Raw genomic sequence first — 16259 nt, forward strand, 5'->3', positions numbered from 1 at the left:
GGGATTAAATATTGACACTACTTGTAAATTCACTAGAAAAAGATAGAGAGACGACTGCATACACGAGTAGTCGAGTACACTACATTTTAAAAACCTGACACTAAGTATAGACGATCATTGACTTTGAATGAACGAGAAAATATTTTTACGTCGTGTTGATAGAACCAGTCGATTGAACAATGATAGATGGTTTAACATAAAATACAATGATTTTTTTTTTATTGTTTAATATTATAAGATCATTATGACTAAAATGCTTTGTGAGAGAGATTACATTTGCAACTATCAAGGCAATAAGGTGGGAAACCAAAATAAACGATTAAAGTTCCATCGAAAGGATCAACATTATTTACAACAACATATTGAATCTACATATCAGGGATTTCATCACCATTTTCAAACATAGTAACACGTTTTTGGTTGAAAGAATGTTAACAAGATGTGTTTTAATCAAGCAAGATAACCCGCGCTTTCTCAGCAAGAGTGATTAAGTTTAGAGTTGCCCAATATCAATATCAATATGAACAAAACATTGCTGGCTACACATGACAAAACAAAAAACCTACTGGTTGCATAGAATACATGTTTTAATTATGTAATTTCTTTGTTGTATATTCTTAGTTAATAAGATATGAGAAATAAAAAACTCGAAAAAAAAAAAAAAAAGCGGGCCAATGAGTCACCGGGTTGACCCGGTTCCCCATCCCACCCTACTTGGCTACGTGTCTCCATTCTCTTTTTAGGTCTTCTTCTTGTTTTCGAAGTCGAACCCAAACCCTTTCTTCTTCTTCCTCAGCCTCTCTCTCTCTCTCTCTCTCTCTTTCTCACTCGTCTTGAGATCCAGCTCTCGCTTCTCTCTTCGCAGGTATGAAATTCCAACCCTTGTTTACTATAATTGCCACGCTGGGTTTGCAATTCGCAGTTTTCAATTCGATAATCTTGAAAGTTTCGTGCTTTAATTTCGTTGAGTTTTTGGGTTGCTGCTGTGAAATTCAACCCTTTTTATGCTTCAATTGATTGGGTTCGGTTTCGTAGCTCGATCAATTAGAAATATGATGAAGTTGTTTGCTTGAATTTCAATTAATTTAGCTCAGCGTGTTCTTTGTGGTGTGTTAGTTTTTTTTTTTTCAGATCTCCATACTTTACTATTTGTATACTGTGGTTAATTAATTAGGGTTTATTGTTGAAAGCCTGCAATTTGTTGAGGATGAAAAAGGTTGATACTTGTTTGATGAGTTGAACTTTTGTGCTTTGTGGATGTGTCATGTGTGGTTGTATTGAGTTGTATTATGCATGTGAACAAAGCCCCGAATTGGGTTTTGTGTTGTCTGGTGTTTATATTATAGTGATTCTGTTTGTGTTTGTTCTAATTGATGGTGATGATTGATGATGTTTTTTTTTTTTTTTTTTTTTTTGGATTGCAGTTTATAAAATGTCGGAAGAGCCTGAGTACCGTTGCTTTATTGGTGGCCTTGCCTGGGCGACATCTGATAGGAGTCTAAAAGAAGCGTTTGACAAGTATGGAAAGCTTATTGAAGCCAAGGTATGTATTTGTTTTTGTTATGTACACGATAAATAGCCACATAGTTTTTCATCAAGTATTTGTTTGTTTGTTCCTTGTTGATGGCGTATGGCGTTCGTTTTGATGATATTGCTTCATGGTGGAATCAATTGATTTGAATGGTCACCATGTTTCGTGAGAGTTTTGTGAATTTAGAATGGAAATTGCAATGCCTTCGAATACACCATGTTTTGATTTTGTATATGGGAAAATATGATTGTGATTTGGTTTGGTTGGATTCAGGTGCTAATTTATCAGGCTTTGCTCAATGTGGTATTTATTTATTATTTTTCATAACAGTTGACAGTTCAATTTATATCTTGCTTTGACATAGGTTGTTATGGATAAGTTCTCGGGGCGCTCTCGTGGATTTGGGTTCGTCACTTTTGATGATAAAAAAGCTATGGAAGAGGCAATTGAGGAAATGAATGGTATTGATTTAGATGGACGAACTATCACTGTTGATAAAGCTCAGCCTCACCAAGGTTCAGGTAGAGATTATGATGGCGACCGCGGCCGTGATCGTGGTGGCCGCGATCGTGACCGTGGTCGTGATTACGGAGGTGGTGGACGTGGATCTGGTGGGGGAGGAGATTGCTTCAAGTGTGGCAAGCCAGGACATTTTGCAAGGGAGTGTCCTAGTGAAGTATCAAGAGGAGGTGGTGGTGGCAGGTATGGTGGTAGGGATGATAAGTATAGTGGAGGAGGTGGTGGTGGGGGTGGTGGTAGCCGCTACAGCGGGGGGCCTGATCGAAATGGAGACCGATACAGTGGGAGCGGACGCAGCAGGGAGTCTGGTTCTGGTGGTCGTTCAAGCTCTGGAAGCGATCGTTTTAGCCGTGACCGCTCTGGTCCATATGAGCGTCGGGGGACAGGGAGTTTCCGTTCTGGATAGAATCATTGCTTTGGACAGTGGTATGTCACATAAAATTTCCTCAAGTTTACATAACTAGTTCTTCTCACCACAGTTGGTTTGGCACTTACCTAATTTTGTAAATGTGTTATTGCAGCTTACGAATGGAAGGTGCTGCTCAACTGTCTTTCACCGTCTGCACTGCATTGAAGTTTCTTCTGGATATGTTCTGATGATGTCTGAGTGGACTAATTTTGTTAGACCAGTATTTTGAAAGTGCGAACATTGCATAGATATTCTCCTGTTTTGTTGCTAAATGCTCGACCGAATGTTTTGAACCGATGGAATTTTATGCTTGCTTGATAATCACATTTGAATTTGGCCTTATACTCCGTGAGTTCCATTATTGCTGGATCTGTGACTTTCATGCATTGGTGACTTCAAATGCTATGCTTGATGCTGATTATTTGCTTGGGAAATTGCAATATTGGAAGTTTGCTTTCGTGTTCGGTATTTCAGTGTATTGATTGTGAGGGGTCCGCTATTGGGAGTTTGGTTCTTCTCACGTGGAAAAGTGGTTCTATAAGTAGAATGCCCAATTTGGCTGCCCTGTTTTCGGTATCATACCATTAAATGGGAGTCAGGCGGTAATGTTTCTCTTATAAGTTACTTTCACACATGCTATCTGTTTTCATGATTCCTGCTATATTAATATTCTCAACCTTTTGGCAGGAATGTTCGCTAATTGTGGTCTTTTTCGGTTCATGATTGGGTTACTGTGTTACTAATTGGGCATGCATTTTAAAACTTAAAATCTTGAGTCTTTTCGGCCTGAACAAGCCATCTGCAATTTAAGTGCACATGAGCCTCTCTTTCTTCACAGCACACCGGTAAAAGAGTTCCATTCTGCGTAATCTTGTGCTAGTTGGTGTTTGGAAGTTCATGATGAATACTGCTCCATTGTTTTTCCTTCTGGTATCCGTGTCACATTGCACTTGGGGGAAGGTTCTTGGTATTGCCTGGGGTTTTTCAGTTTATCAGATTCTCATTCGTGGCTTGTTTCCATTCTGCGTAATCTTGTGCTAGTTGGTGTTTGGAAGTTCCTGATGAGTTCAATAACTGCTCCATTGTTTTTCCTTCTGGTATGTGTGTTGCACTTGGGGGAAGGTCCTTGGTCTTGCCTGGGTTTTTCAGTTGATCAGATTCTCCTTTGTGGCTTGTTTGCTGAGATAGAAAATTGATGTCCTCCTTATTTTGGTTCTGTTGTTGATGGCTCCTCAGTCAAGTTTAGTTTTGTAGAATCTCATTTAGTACACAATTTGGTATCTTGTTGGAACGATTTTTCTTCTGCCTAGTCCGGTGAAGGATAACACGAGATTAACTGAGCTTTTGCATGAATATCATCTGTGTTCCTCTTTGTTTCCCTGTGTTGCATCAAGTCACAAGTCCATACTCATGTTAAACTTGTCTATTGTTGCTACCACCGGTTTAATGTCTTGTTGGTTTGATGTCTTGTTATCTGTTTGCATCACTGATGATGGGAGTTGGATGAAAATCATCTGTCAAGATGAATGACACAGCGAATCTGTGGTCGTTAGAACGGTACTTTATTTCTTAGATAGTTTGTAACAAAAACAATGCATTATATCCGTCTTTCTTGTTCGATCTAAATATCTAAATTGATAGTAGTGCCTTGGTATCATGTCACCGGTTCAGTACTGCTCGTCGCAACCCAGATAGAGTCAAATACTGAGAATACAAAGCTACCAACATTTATTCAATATGTTATATCACCGTTGCTAGCAAAACACAACTACAAGAACGACAATATCAAACAAAGGGCGGGAAGAACAAAAGCAAGCTGGTCACATGTCTAAACCAGCAGAGCCAATCAACTTGGTGAGTCCAAAGGTGATAGCCATGGCCATCCATCCTCCAATGAGTACTCTAACACAAGAGTTAATCATAGGTGTCCTCCCCATCCTTGCTCCGATCCCTCCAAAGACTACCAGTGCAATACTTGCCAAAAGAGCCACCACAAGCATCCTCACATTGTGCTGGCCGATAAATGCAGCTCCCAACAAAGGCACGACTGCACCTATGGAAAATGCAATCGCCGATGCTATGGCAGCCTGCGCCGGATTTGGCAGCTTCTTCTTCTTTGCTTCTTCCTCACTCGCGCTTCCACCATTCCCTTTCATCACCTCTCTTTTCATTTGGGATATCTCTATGTCATATTGTGTGTACACAGAGACAAACTCCCCTATTGCCATGCTGCATGCTCCTGCTACTAGCCCGGCAAACCCAGCTAGCAGCATTGCTTTCACGTCTTGTTTGACAGCTCCAACTCCCATCATCAGTGATGCAACAGAGACCAAACCGTCATTAGCTCCCAAGACAGCTGCTCGAATCCATTGTGTTCTTTCAGAGTAGTCAAAACTGTCATCTTCTTCAGGCAGTTGGGGTAGTCTGATTTGATCTGTAGCTAATGGAAATGAAATTGGAATCTCTATGTGGCCAATGGGAGTTTTGTCACGAGCTCCTTGGGCAGCCATGATGTTAAAAACTCGAAAGTGTATAGAAAAGCTACTATGTTGTAAGAAAGAAGAGATAGTTGGATGATTGCTTGTGGAAGACACACGCCCCATTATAGGTATTTATAGAGGCTCATGAACAAATCAGTAGTGCTGATTTGCACTTGTTGATGGACAATTGGATCTTAGTGACTGTGGATGCACTAGTCATTTGGAATGGCTAAACTTATCAAAAACGATGGTTAAAGAACCTCCGGAAAAAAGAAACTTATTACACTCATTTAGAACAATAACAATATCATCACGACATCACGAAGTACGTTTTTTCCGAATAGTGCAAAGAGTGTGAACAACATTTCTCCTAAAAAAAAGAAACTTTCATATCATGAATGATGAACCTTGCATTTTCTTTACAAAGTTAGAAGTAAAATGCTGAAAAGGGGAGAGCACTCGGGAGTGTTTTGGAAAAAAGATCACTAAACTATAGCAAGTGTGGATTAAACACACAGGCCACCAGCACATAGTTCTTTAAAGAAAGCAAAACTGTCCAGAAAAAATCCATCTTTTTGAAGATTTTGGGGAGGAAGAATATTAATCAATGAAGTGGAGGGTGCATTCCACACGAAAGCTTGTGGCACCTGACTATTATAATGAACAAAGATTAGGCCAATTTGACCAGCTGGACCAACACTAAACACCAAGATTCAAGAGCAGTAGTTATATACGCTTTTAGTACTGCAACTTTCATAATATAGAATCATTGTAAGTTTGGCTTCTTGGTTTGAGTAAAAAATAGTTTTACATACAAGATAGGGAGCAAAAGGGTGATCTCTCATTCCTAAGTAATGAGTCTATGTTATGCTGCAGTATGATTCATGGATATTTGTAAGTACTTCAAATCTTCACTACTCTTATCTTAGGGTTGTCATTCTTGTTTGCAACTCTGTACTGTTGTGCTACTATGTATTACTAAAAGTTATCTATACCAGTAAAACACTTCAAGAAATTACTGATGTGGGTACATGTAGCTTATAAACGCATGTTCCTTTCATCCAAATGTCAAAATCTCAATCTTTCAATACATTTTTGGTCATTTCAAGGATTGGTAAAGATTCCAGTAAAGCACTTCAGGCTTGAGGTGGATGAGCAAAAGAAGAATTTATTTATTGCAGCACTTGTTTGTAACACTAGTAATGGAGCTTACAAAAGCAATGTTGTTCATTTGGAGTTCTCCCTACGAAGAAAGAAAATGAAATTACAAAAGCAATAATGCTTGCACATCTGTATTATTAACCATAACTGGATGGTTAAGACAGTTGGTCCTTTACTCCTTATTCTCATTTGCTTCATAGAAGCTCTATTCATACCACCAATGCACCAAGTGATTCAATTATCCATTGCTAATTAAAGTTTATAACCTGTCATCAACAATAAGCCAAAGTAAATTGTCATTGTTTCGCCTTTCGAGTATCATACAGTGTGTAATAATAACTTTGATGATATTAAGAATGTTGGTTAGCTGATAACTGATAAAAATTGGTCAGAGACTAACCATTTGAAAGAATAATAATCAGTTTTTGTGGTAGGTTGGTATTGGCACCCCAGACTCTGCTGTCAGCTGTTTGTAAGCATTTTGCAATCTTCGGGTCACGGGCCCCACTTTTCCGTCACCAACTAGACGCCCATCAATCTTCACAACCTGGTAAACAGAATCCCATCACATAGGTAATTGATTCTTACGAGGACAAAGCACTTGCAATGTTCATAAGAAATTAAACTGGCACACTGAGGCATATTGATGATCCCAGTATACTTAAGGCACTTACAGGACTGAGTTCTCCCATTGTTCCGGTTGTCCATACCTGCAATATCAAAAATAGCAGCAAGTCAGTGTATTAGAGTAACCTAATGAAACATGTCACATTATGCTCTTAAAACTTTATATAATTATACAGTTATATTATGTAACCATCTACACGTATCAATGGTATCATGCAAGTTCTTCCATCTAGTATCTATATAAGAGAACCTCATCTGCAGTATGGAACTCTGATAGGCTGATATTTCTCTCCTGGAGGGGAAACTTCTCCTGCACCACAAGGTCCATAACCTGAAACCTCAGAAATATAAGCATGTCAGCTGAAGACTGAAGTGCAAAATATTAACTACCAGTCAAATATCTGGTCTTGTATGGGTGTTTTGGATGTTGCAATCTTTTGTAGCAGTTCCCCAACAGGGATGACTGGATGATAGTAGATTCAGAATACTTGTTACAATGTGAGTATGTGCTTAAAATTTAAACAATGTGAAGTTCAATTGGGAGAGTAGGGTAATACATGTTGCAATAACATGGGAATGACTACTTACAGTTGCTCGAGTCACACCAGGAAGGCAGTAGTCAGCATGAGGTGTCAATACACGGCCTTTCTTTACTAAAAACTGCATAAACAGAGAAACTGCAAAAGGTTATGCAATTTACATGGAGTGAAGGAACTGACTTTCTTTAATGACAATATATCAATGAAATAATGTACTGTTATCAACTGGATTACATATGAAAGGTGGAACCTAAAACTACCCAGCTTTCATACTGGACTAAAAGCTGAAAAGCAAAGCTATAAACTTACAATGTTCGTAGCATTTGTCTCAGACACATAACCATCCTTGTCAAGCATGATTGCATCATCAGTGCTTGCATTATTGCCTTCTATCTGCAATAATGAAATGACTTCATCAAAATACCTTGTTATCTGATGAATAGGTATTAATCATGTAAATAGAACAAACCTTTGCAAGGATATTGTTGAGTAGGTTATTGTGGTGAATCTTTGAATCCAAATTCTGGTACCAAAAAAAGAAAAGAAATTCAATTGAATGAACTTGGACAAAACATCAATCAAATAAAGCAGTTTGATACTATAACAAGGTATGTTTTTTGATATTTATGCTTTCATCATTCAAGTATATGTATATGCAGGCAAATAATAAGCAAAAAGGATAAGAAAATGAGAATATTACATTCGGTGAATTACGACGTGTGGTAGCTGTAACAAGAGTTATTCCCTTTGTATTGTCGTACACGGGGGGTTTCCATTCAGCAAGCACTGCATGTTTAGAAGAGACAGCAAGTATAACATAGAAACCAAAACATGTGTTACTAGTGCACTATGCAGTCAACAAAGGAGTTATTGCAGTCTAGCCTAGACTTCTGTAGTTTTTCTTTGGCTGAAGGTAATACCTACTTAGAACATTATTTTGGTAATTGATTTCACCAGTTTGAATGAGCAGCCAACAGTCATCAAACCAACAATTTGTATGTAATGTAAAGATGTATAGAGTATTGAAAGTGGGAGAAGATAAAAAAAATTACTTACCAATTAAGGTGCATCCGTAAAGATTGAATGCTGGGCTCATGCCAGAAGTAACCTGAAGGAGATGAAAATGATAAAACTCAGTATATGTACAAAGACAAACAACTATATCAAAAAGAAATTTAAATCTAAGACCTGGCTTAATTCCCAAGCAACTAAAGCAGAAACACTTTGCAATTTCCCATTCCCCGGATGCATATTACCATTCAATTGATTAACAATCACATCACAATAACCAAGAGCCACATCATAAAAGGAGAGACGCAGAAAACATTCAGAGTGGAAGTCAATATAGTTTTAACAATCATCACACTTATAGTGATCAAAAGAGAGCACACTGATCTGCTGACCCCTTGTAGAGGCTCTTACAAGGTACCGATAGTTTAAGGATTTTTAATCAAGTAAAAAGTACTCTAACTCTACAAAGAGATGAATGTCAAGGTTTACAGGTACTATTGCTGCATTTGCACCAGCCTGTGAACTATGATAAATAACACAACCCAACAATGAAGATTATAACAGGTTTTGAGAAAAGCTGATAGGGGGCCAGAAACAATGCACCTTTTTTCCACGCGTTAAACTTAGTCGGATGTGTGAATTGTCAAACATTCCGTTCCGAATAAGAGTTCTGAATATGGCTTCTTTAACCTGCAATATGAAAATCCAATAGGGTACAAGGATGAGCCTAACTCCTTCCTAAACTAACAAAGTACATTGAAGCAAAAGTCTTTCCATATTACATCCAATATAATGACATGAGCAGCCCTCACCTCTTCACGAGTAGGAACATTATTGAATGCCAAAGCCTTTGCTGAGTCAAATAACCTATTGATACACATTTTGATTAGGACTACCCAAAAGAAAGGACGAAAAGTTTCAGCACAACCTCACTGACCTATCCAAATGCTCTTCAAGCTTAAATATCTTCCCCTGGTAAACTCGAAGTCCCTCCCAAACTGAATCACCACCTTGGACAACCGAGTCGAACACGGAAACCTTAGACAGAGGTTACAGAATAGAAAGTAAATATCTTAGAAATACCTTTAACATTATACAAAAGACTGAAGGGCTGATTATCTCAGTGGAGAGCATCAAGTGTCCCATGTACAAGTACCTTTGCACTCTCCCGTGGTACAATCTCATCACCAACCCATGCAAGTAATTTCTCATTTTCTGGAACTGGGAGTTCAGGTTCAGGCAAACCAGACTTCAGGAGACATGATGTGTGCCGCATGTGGCGCCGAAGGAAGTTGTAGAATGGTAGACTTTGCTCAAGTACATCATACATAGGAAAAGGAAATGGCTGAAATACATGGACAGAGCATAAGCATATACTACATTCTATCATGTCATAATTAGAGTTGACCTATCCACATGCTCTTTAGTGAAGATACATTCATTGAAAAAATGACCAATTCCTTGATCAAAATGAAAATTATCATAATTGAACATATGATAAACCTAATGTAATGAACTGCAGAAATGACATACCATGGGATATCTATTTGCTGGCTGAAAACATGTTGATTTATGCACACTTTCATACCACCATGGAGCCCAAACACCATCTATTGGTTTCGGACCAGCCACCCATCTAAATGTTTTACATAGGAAACTTGTCATGTACACAGTAACAGATAATGCAGAAGAGCCATTCTATGTACTTATAAGCTTAACTCTCACTGCTCAAAAACAGTAATTCTCAGTGGAAGAAGATTAGTTATAGACAACTCCTTGAAAAGAGTGTAATAATGTTACTTTAGATCACATATATGACAATGAGCAAGGCCAAGAGAAACTTGCACTAGGCATGGACTTGTGATTAAACAAACAATATGTTCCAAATATGAAAGAATGGCATACTTGAGCATTGTGGACTGAAAAGGGATATCTAATTCTTCACAAAGTCTGCGTAGTGTACCCTGCATTAGAAACTGGATTAGCTAAGAAACCAAAAATAGAAGATTGAGAACTTTCTCCAGAATAATTTACGAAAAAACAAGGAGACTACTTTGAATAATCTATCAAGCCATAAAAGTTGCACTTCTTTTATTAGCTGAGATATTCCTGGAAATGTTGAGTAGAAGATAACGTTTTTTTTTGGGATTAATAAGAGAAAATTTACTTCATGAGAGAAATGTTGGATTTGGACCAAGTCGGCCAACATGATATTCTTCTCTGACCATGGTCTCAGACAAATATGTATCAAATCTCAAGAGTTTATTTTCTTATATGCCCAAAAAAGGTTTGAACCAAAAACAGATCATGAAAACACTAAAATATGGAAGTATGAAACCTCATAGTGTAAAAACTCTAAACACCTCAGGATCTTCTTGAAGTTCTGCCGCATCAATGACAGGTGGGGGCCTCCCCAATTGAGAGAGCTCACTGTATATAGACACCAGATCTGCAAAACCTAACTCAACAAGGGATGGTGGCACAACCTTGCCAAAGGATGGCTGAAAAGAGATAATATAGTGGAGTCAGTAAAACTCAGCCAATGTTAAACAGAGCTAAAATAAGAACCGTGAAAAGAAAGGAGAGAATTCTGTTGGTTAACAATATTGATCAAAATGTTGAGCTCTATTGCTCTAGATTCAGGTTAACAATTGCAAGCATAAGCAGGTGCAAAGAGGAGGTACCAAGACCATGGCAGAGATTAAACTGTTATTGAAGATAGACAACTGACCAACTAAAAATTTTCAACGATACATTACCAATATGTCAAGGGGATTCCTGGTCAAAATGAAGTGCTTTCCTTTCTTCATTAAGTCACTTGGTAAGCCAGGGACTCGTTGCTTTGCTATATGCTGTAGATTACAAGAGACACAATAGTGAACCGATTCAGTTAAGAATAATAAAAAATAAAAAAACAACCAATGTACTTTAAATGGATACTAAGCAGATACTAATGATAGATATAAGGTTGGTGATTTCAAAAAACTGCAGACAAATTTCGGTATAGTTCAATTTGGGTTTTATGAAAGAAATGAGATCTTAGAACAATCTCATAGATCTGCACCGAATATTGTATGTGTCATATAATTACATCTTTAAGAAATATGCTTTCTTCATGCTGTTACGGATTTAATAGCTTGAGAAAAGAAATTGACAACATGAACTGAAAGGACAGAATGACATTTAAGGTAACACAGACATACTAAATTAAGGAAGCTTATCACCTTACAGAAGCGATACTTCTTTCTTCCTGGACCAAGAATGATCTCATTTACGACTTTATTTCCATCAGGTTCCTGGTACACACAGCATTTTGAATATGCAAATAGGGACAAAGAAAATCGTAGTTGATAAAAGCAAATGGTGATGTTTAAAACTAGAGATCAGAGAAATGAATGCAAATGGTCACATACTAGAAAAAGGACCAATTCAGAATTGCAGATAGTAGCAAAGTTGTCCTCTAGCGAAGCAAAGCTCGTAAAAATCAAGAGATGGAAATTCAGTGACATACCATTTGGGAAAGCACTTCCTCCCTATAGGGCCTATCGAAACCTGTCACCCGAAGGAAAGTTGCGTAGAGCGGTTCATCAAGCACTTCTATGTCATCCCTCTACGACCAGAAACAAAACAAGAAATGTCTCAATAACTAGTACTTCATCACTAAGAAGAAGATGCATTACTGAATCAATAAAGCACATCAATGATGAACACACCAGAACAACACTTGTAATCAATGCTGTTAACTTCATTTAGTTTCACCAAAACAAAGATTCTGGTCAAAGGCTTGTTAGAGTTTATAAATCTGTATCTTATTTTGTTATTTCTCGTTCTTTTCTTCAAACTACATTGTTTGTCAACACTACATGTCTAGTTCTCATTCACATAAAAGAAAGAAAGATCTATCTTCAAAACTTCGCTATTTTTCCCAACAGTACCAAGAAATATAATATCAGATAAATTGGATTGGCACCTGAGCAAAAGAGTACATGAGGCTTGTACTCAGTGATCTTGGGGTAGCCCATAAATGAATCGGCTCCACTTCAACATCTCCTTGGTTCTTCAGCTCTGCCATGGTAACTTTGACTAATGGGTTTGGATTAGAATTCACAAACTTTGATACAGTAACTGGGATTTGAGACTCAGAGCTTCAGAGCCTCAGTGTTGAGTGCATGCAAAGCTCTGCTGATAGCTCTGCAACTAAAAGTGAAATCTATGATTGAATGAATGGACTTTAGCTTTGGCCTACCTAGTTTATATCATAGAAAAAAGACAGCAGACTTGGGATTGCATCAATCTCAATGATCAACTCACTACAAAACAAACTTACAGAACTAACTGCCGTGAAATAGTTAAAACTGCAGCGCTGACTTCATTATTTTCACTTTTTCAGATCAAAGATTCCTACTTTTTAGCAGGAAATGGAAATCCCAACGTGTCTTTGGGACGTTGACTTGTACAAATTGCATTTGATGTTAAGCTTAAGATAAAGCGGTTAAATTTCATTGTTAAAAGAGAAAATAATCAAGCTTCAATACGTGAGGACACGAAACTCTTAAAACATGTTGGGGTATGACTTGTCAACTAAATAAGACTATTTAACAAAGACATGATGATATGACTTTGTCAAATAAGGAAGTGAAAGCTCATCACTTACTGTGTTAAGAATTCCCACCATTAATTAACAACTCAGAATGACACATAAGTCTTAAACAATGGGTAAAGCGTTGAACAATTGATGCTTGTAGGTTATTTACATGAGATGCAAAAGAGTCGTACAGTGCTGCGATCATATGATTTCATGTAAGGAAGAAAATTCCGAGGCCTAACAGTTACAGTTAGGTCATTGATGGTAAGGTTGGCCTCGTTTAACAACGCTAGGAACTTATTGAATGTGTCGACATTGCGAATGACAGAGGCGATTAAAGCCATAGGACGCTTCTTCATTCCAACATTTGCAGTGTCATTGTCTGTGCTTTTGCATACAGAAGCATCAGATTCATCGGCATTGCTAGCATTTGCTTGATGAGTTCCATTCACTTTAGCATCACCAATATATTTACTTCCCAATGTAGAGCCCGTATGATTACCATTGCACTGGTCAGGATATGGGTTTGCCTGATTTAGAAGAAGGGTGAGCACTCGAACAAGATGTGGGAGGCATACTGGATCGTATATTACATCTGCACCCAAACTGTAGAAATTGGAAAAGGATTAGTGTGCCTGTAAGGATTCATTAGGCCAAATTCTAAACAATTAACTATATGATCTGCTGTGTACCATAACAAATCTAACATCAATCTAATGAATAAGGGGACAACTTAAAGCAGCCTAACGAAGAAATACTCACATTATATCTGGTTTGTGGTTTTGAACCTCCTTTTCTGACACAGATTCCCATGGCAGATGAATGCATTTTACCTGGCACCATTAATTTTTTCTTATTAGAATTCATGCAAATCTCATACATGACCATTAATTTCTTTACTGACTGAAGTAATATCATCGCCAGTCTTACCATATTTGGATCTTCAGTAGTTTCTGACATATCAGTTTCAACGGTCAAGTGGTTCAAATCCAGATTACGCTTCATGTTTGCTAAAGTTGACAGGTCACCATCACTTAGTATGACCTATATCAAACACAAAAGTTTTCCAAAGTGATTCACACTATGAAAATTGAAATATATTTGCTTAGTGAAAATAGTGATGCAGATGTCTCCATACATGGCTATATGCATGCAAGTACTGAAAGCGTTAGACTATACATGGTTAATCGCTCTCGACACTCATAAACAACCAAATAATGTTGACAATAATTGTGTTTCATCATTTCATTATAGATTACAGCTTTTGTGGTCAAAGAACGTATCTCCTAGAATTTAAACTTTGATAAAGAAGTATCAACAATTTCAGCTTATTTGTGTTAAAGAATCCAATAGTAACTTGTGGATAACATACCTTGGATGCTTTCACATGAGCAAGACAGATGCCAACCAAACCAACACCTGAACCAACCTATTTTTAAGTTCAAGGTAACACAATCAAAATGTAGAACTCAGATAGGCCATCATAATTGGATGAATTTTTGAAATTGTACCATACCTCAAAGCACGAGTTATTAGAGAACACTTCTGGAAATGAAAGTATGCACTCGGACAAAAGAAGACTTGATGGCCAAACTGAACACCTATATCAAACAAGCCAATGCTAATTTTAGTTAGCATGTTTCATGAAGCTAAACAAGAGAACCACTAAATAAATCTAACTGAAATGATTATTTGCATGAATGAACAAACTAATCAAATATGCAAAGTGGTAAAAGTTGTCAGAGTCTGGCATGTCTTGCAACTAGAGAAGGTAGCACATAAAACTTAGAAATTTTCCCTTAATGCATTAACAGGTCTTAATTAAAAGCAGAGATATAGGGATATAGAGGTCACTGTATACTACTAGACATGTAGCAATGGGCTAGCTACAAAGTACAAACCATTGGATTTGATAACTTCTTTTACTCTACATAACTTGTATTTGACAAAAGCATCAATTATCTGGTTTAGTAGTAAGCAATTAGAATGATAGATATCAATGGTGTAACATACTAACATACCCAGTATCTCCTTCAAGCATGTTGAGAGAACATTGTAGCTGTACCATCAGTTTCCTTGATTCCAAACAACTTGAAAGTTCAAGAAAACCTAGAGGCACCAAGACACCAACCCATTCAATAATCTGTTACCAAGAATACAAAACTCCACACACTAATCTCATGTGAACTGAAACTATTACCATTAGGAAAAAGAAACGAAATGTACTTGAAAACCCTTGCATTTTCCTTTTCCAAGTCCTTCTCCTAATGACCCAAACAGCCTGTTAATGAATAAATTATCTGAACAACAACATCAAACCACAATTCATTCATTAGCTATACCTTCAAAGTAGCCATGTAATGCGCATATTGTTCGTACAACTCATCAATCACATCGCCATGGTCCAACTCAACTTCAGCAATCAGCTTCTTCAAAAACTTTCTCAGGTAAGGTGCATGTAGTTTCCCAGCCTGCATTCACCATTCAACTGAACAAAACTTCATAAATCAAGATAAGTAACATCTCAAATCTAGCCATCAAGCGCAACACCTCGCATACACAATAACTATAACTTCATATCAAACACCTACTAAACTGATATGCTCTACTATCAAGTGAAATTCACATTCTTTTCGCTTCCAACGACACATGCATATTACACAAAAACTGAATTACAAAGATTAAGACATCAATTTTGATACTAAAATTCACACAAATATAAAACAAACATTGAACTATGTATATATAAAGGGCATTAGAAATTTACATATTTGGTGATGCAATGGTCCCAAACAAACCTCTGGACTTTCTCAGTAACCGAACCTCCACCGCATTCCCTACACAAATTCACAAAACACAGAAGCATTCATAAGCTGCTAACATGCGCCACCGGACGCTAAAATGCGCCGGATTCTGCAATTGGATTTTGTTCTTATAGCAACTTAAAGTGCGCCGCTTTGTGCTAAAATGCGCCGGTGAGTTACCTGGCCAGGCCGATCAGCGAGTCGGTGGGCTCCATAGCCAAGAGAGCCGAGAGCAGATGGAGCTCCCGGTCCGCCATGGTCGTCGTCTGTTGACCGTTTAAGACTCTTCTAGGGTTTTAGCAATCCCCAATTTCTATATAACGCCTCAGCGAAACGACGTCGTAGTGCTGCTCACTGAAAAACGACATGTCGCATCTGTGCCTATATAAACCCGGTTTCACACTGCACTACTGCAGCAACTCGTTTCATTTCTCTCTTCTTCTTTTTTCGCGGGAAAAAACCCAGAGTAATCTCTCAACCTCCTCTTTTTTTTTCTTCTTCAATTTCAATCTTCTCCTTCAGATTTCTGAGTATCCAAACAGATCTCGAAGCTCCTGAGCTTCTGAGACGTTGGATCTCCGTCGCTGTTTTGG

General features: G+C 37.8%; 3 protein-coding genes across 3 annotated transcripts; 1 reads left to right on the plus strand and 2 right to left on the minus strand.

Moving 5' to 3' along the window:
- Window positions 1-796: 796 nt before the first annotated feature.
- On the plus strand, window positions 797-2841 carry LOC101304012. The gene is made up of 4 exons (XM_004302407.1): window positions 797-865; window positions 1425-1543; window positions 1896-2476; window positions 2572-2841. Exons 2-3 carry the CDS (start codon window positions 1433-1435, stop codon window positions 2454-2456), a joined length of 672 nt encoding a protein of 223 aa, XP_004302455.1. The 5' UTR covers window positions 797-865; window positions 1425-1432; the 3' UTR covers window positions 2457-2476; window positions 2572-2841.
- A 1438-nt stretch (window positions 2842-4279) lies between these two features.
- Window positions 4280-4969, minus strand: LOC101302093 (vacuolar iron transporter homolog 4-like). Its single transcript, XM_004304968.1, has one exon. It carries the CDS (start codon window positions 4967-4969, stop codon window positions 4280-4282), a length of 690 nt encoding a protein of 229 aa, XP_004305016.1.
- A 1118-nt stretch (window positions 4970-6087) lies between these two features.
- Window positions 6088-15923, minus strand: LOC101302381 (branched-chain-amino-acid aminotransferase-like protein 2-like). The gene is made up of 31 exons (XM_004304969.1): window positions 15847-15923; window positions 15630-15699; window positions 15205-15333; window positions 15063-15126; window positions 14884-14971; window positions 14379-14463; window positions 14235-14291; window positions 13784-13906; window positions 13625-13695; window positions 13353-13468; window positions 13041-13244; window positions 12248-12354; window positions 11789-11887; window positions 11502-11573; window positions 11037-11129; window positions 10641-10778; window positions 10183-10241; window positions 9811-9913; window positions 9434-9622; window positions 9215-9315; window positions 9090-9144; window positions 8881-8967; window positions 8323-8374; window positions 7967-8052; window positions 7736-7789; window positions 7576-7659; window positions 7316-7387; window positions 6978-7058; window positions 6775-6810; window positions 6501-6647; window positions 6088-6366 (listed from the first exon to the last, which is right to left on the minus strand). Exons 1-30 carry the CDS (start codon window positions 15921-15923, stop codon window positions 6519-6521), a joined length of 2781 nt encoding a protein of 926 aa, XP_004305017.1. The 3' UTR covers window positions 6088-6366; window positions 6501-6518.
- Window positions 15924-16259: the final 336 nt, after the last annotated feature.

This window comes from Fragaria vesca, linkage group LG6 (genome assembly GCF_000184155.1).
Source record: "Fragaria vesca subsp. vesca linkage group LG6, FraVesHawaii_1.0, whole genome shotgun sequence".
Lineage (NCBI taxonomy): Eukaryota > Viridiplantae > Streptophyta > Magnoliopsida > Rosales > Rosaceae > Fragaria > Fragaria vesca.

What these genes read in the sequence shown, in the direction of transcription:
- LOC101304012 (XM_004302407.1), top strand. Translation starts at nt 1,433, where the DNA reads ATGTCGGAAGAGCCTGAGTACCGTTGCTTTATTGGTGGCCTTGCCTGG. An exon ending in GAAAGCTTATTGAAGCCAAG is followed by an intron (nt 1,544 to 1,895) that starts GTATGTATTTGT and finishes GCTTTGACATAG; the next exon opens with GTTGTTATGGATAAGTTCTC.
- LOC101302093 (XM_004304968.1), bottom strand. Translation starts at nt 4,969, where the DNA reads ATGGCTGCCCAAGGAGCTCGTGACAAAACTCCCATTGGCCACATAGAG.
- LOC101302381 (XM_004304969.1), bottom strand. Translation starts at nt 15,923, where the DNA reads ATGGCGGACCGGGAGCTCCATCTGCTCTCGGCTCTCTTGGCTATGGAG. An exon ending in CTTGAAGAGCATTTGGATAG is followed by an intron (nt 9,145 to 9,214) that starts GTCAGTGAGGTT and finishes GTGTATCAATAG; the next exon opens with GTTATTTGACTCAGCAAAGG. An exon ending in TCAACAATATCCTTGCAAAG is followed by an intron (nt 7,660 to 7,735) that starts GTTTGTTCTATT and finishes TCATTATTGCAG; the next exon opens with ATAGAAGGCAATAATGCAAG.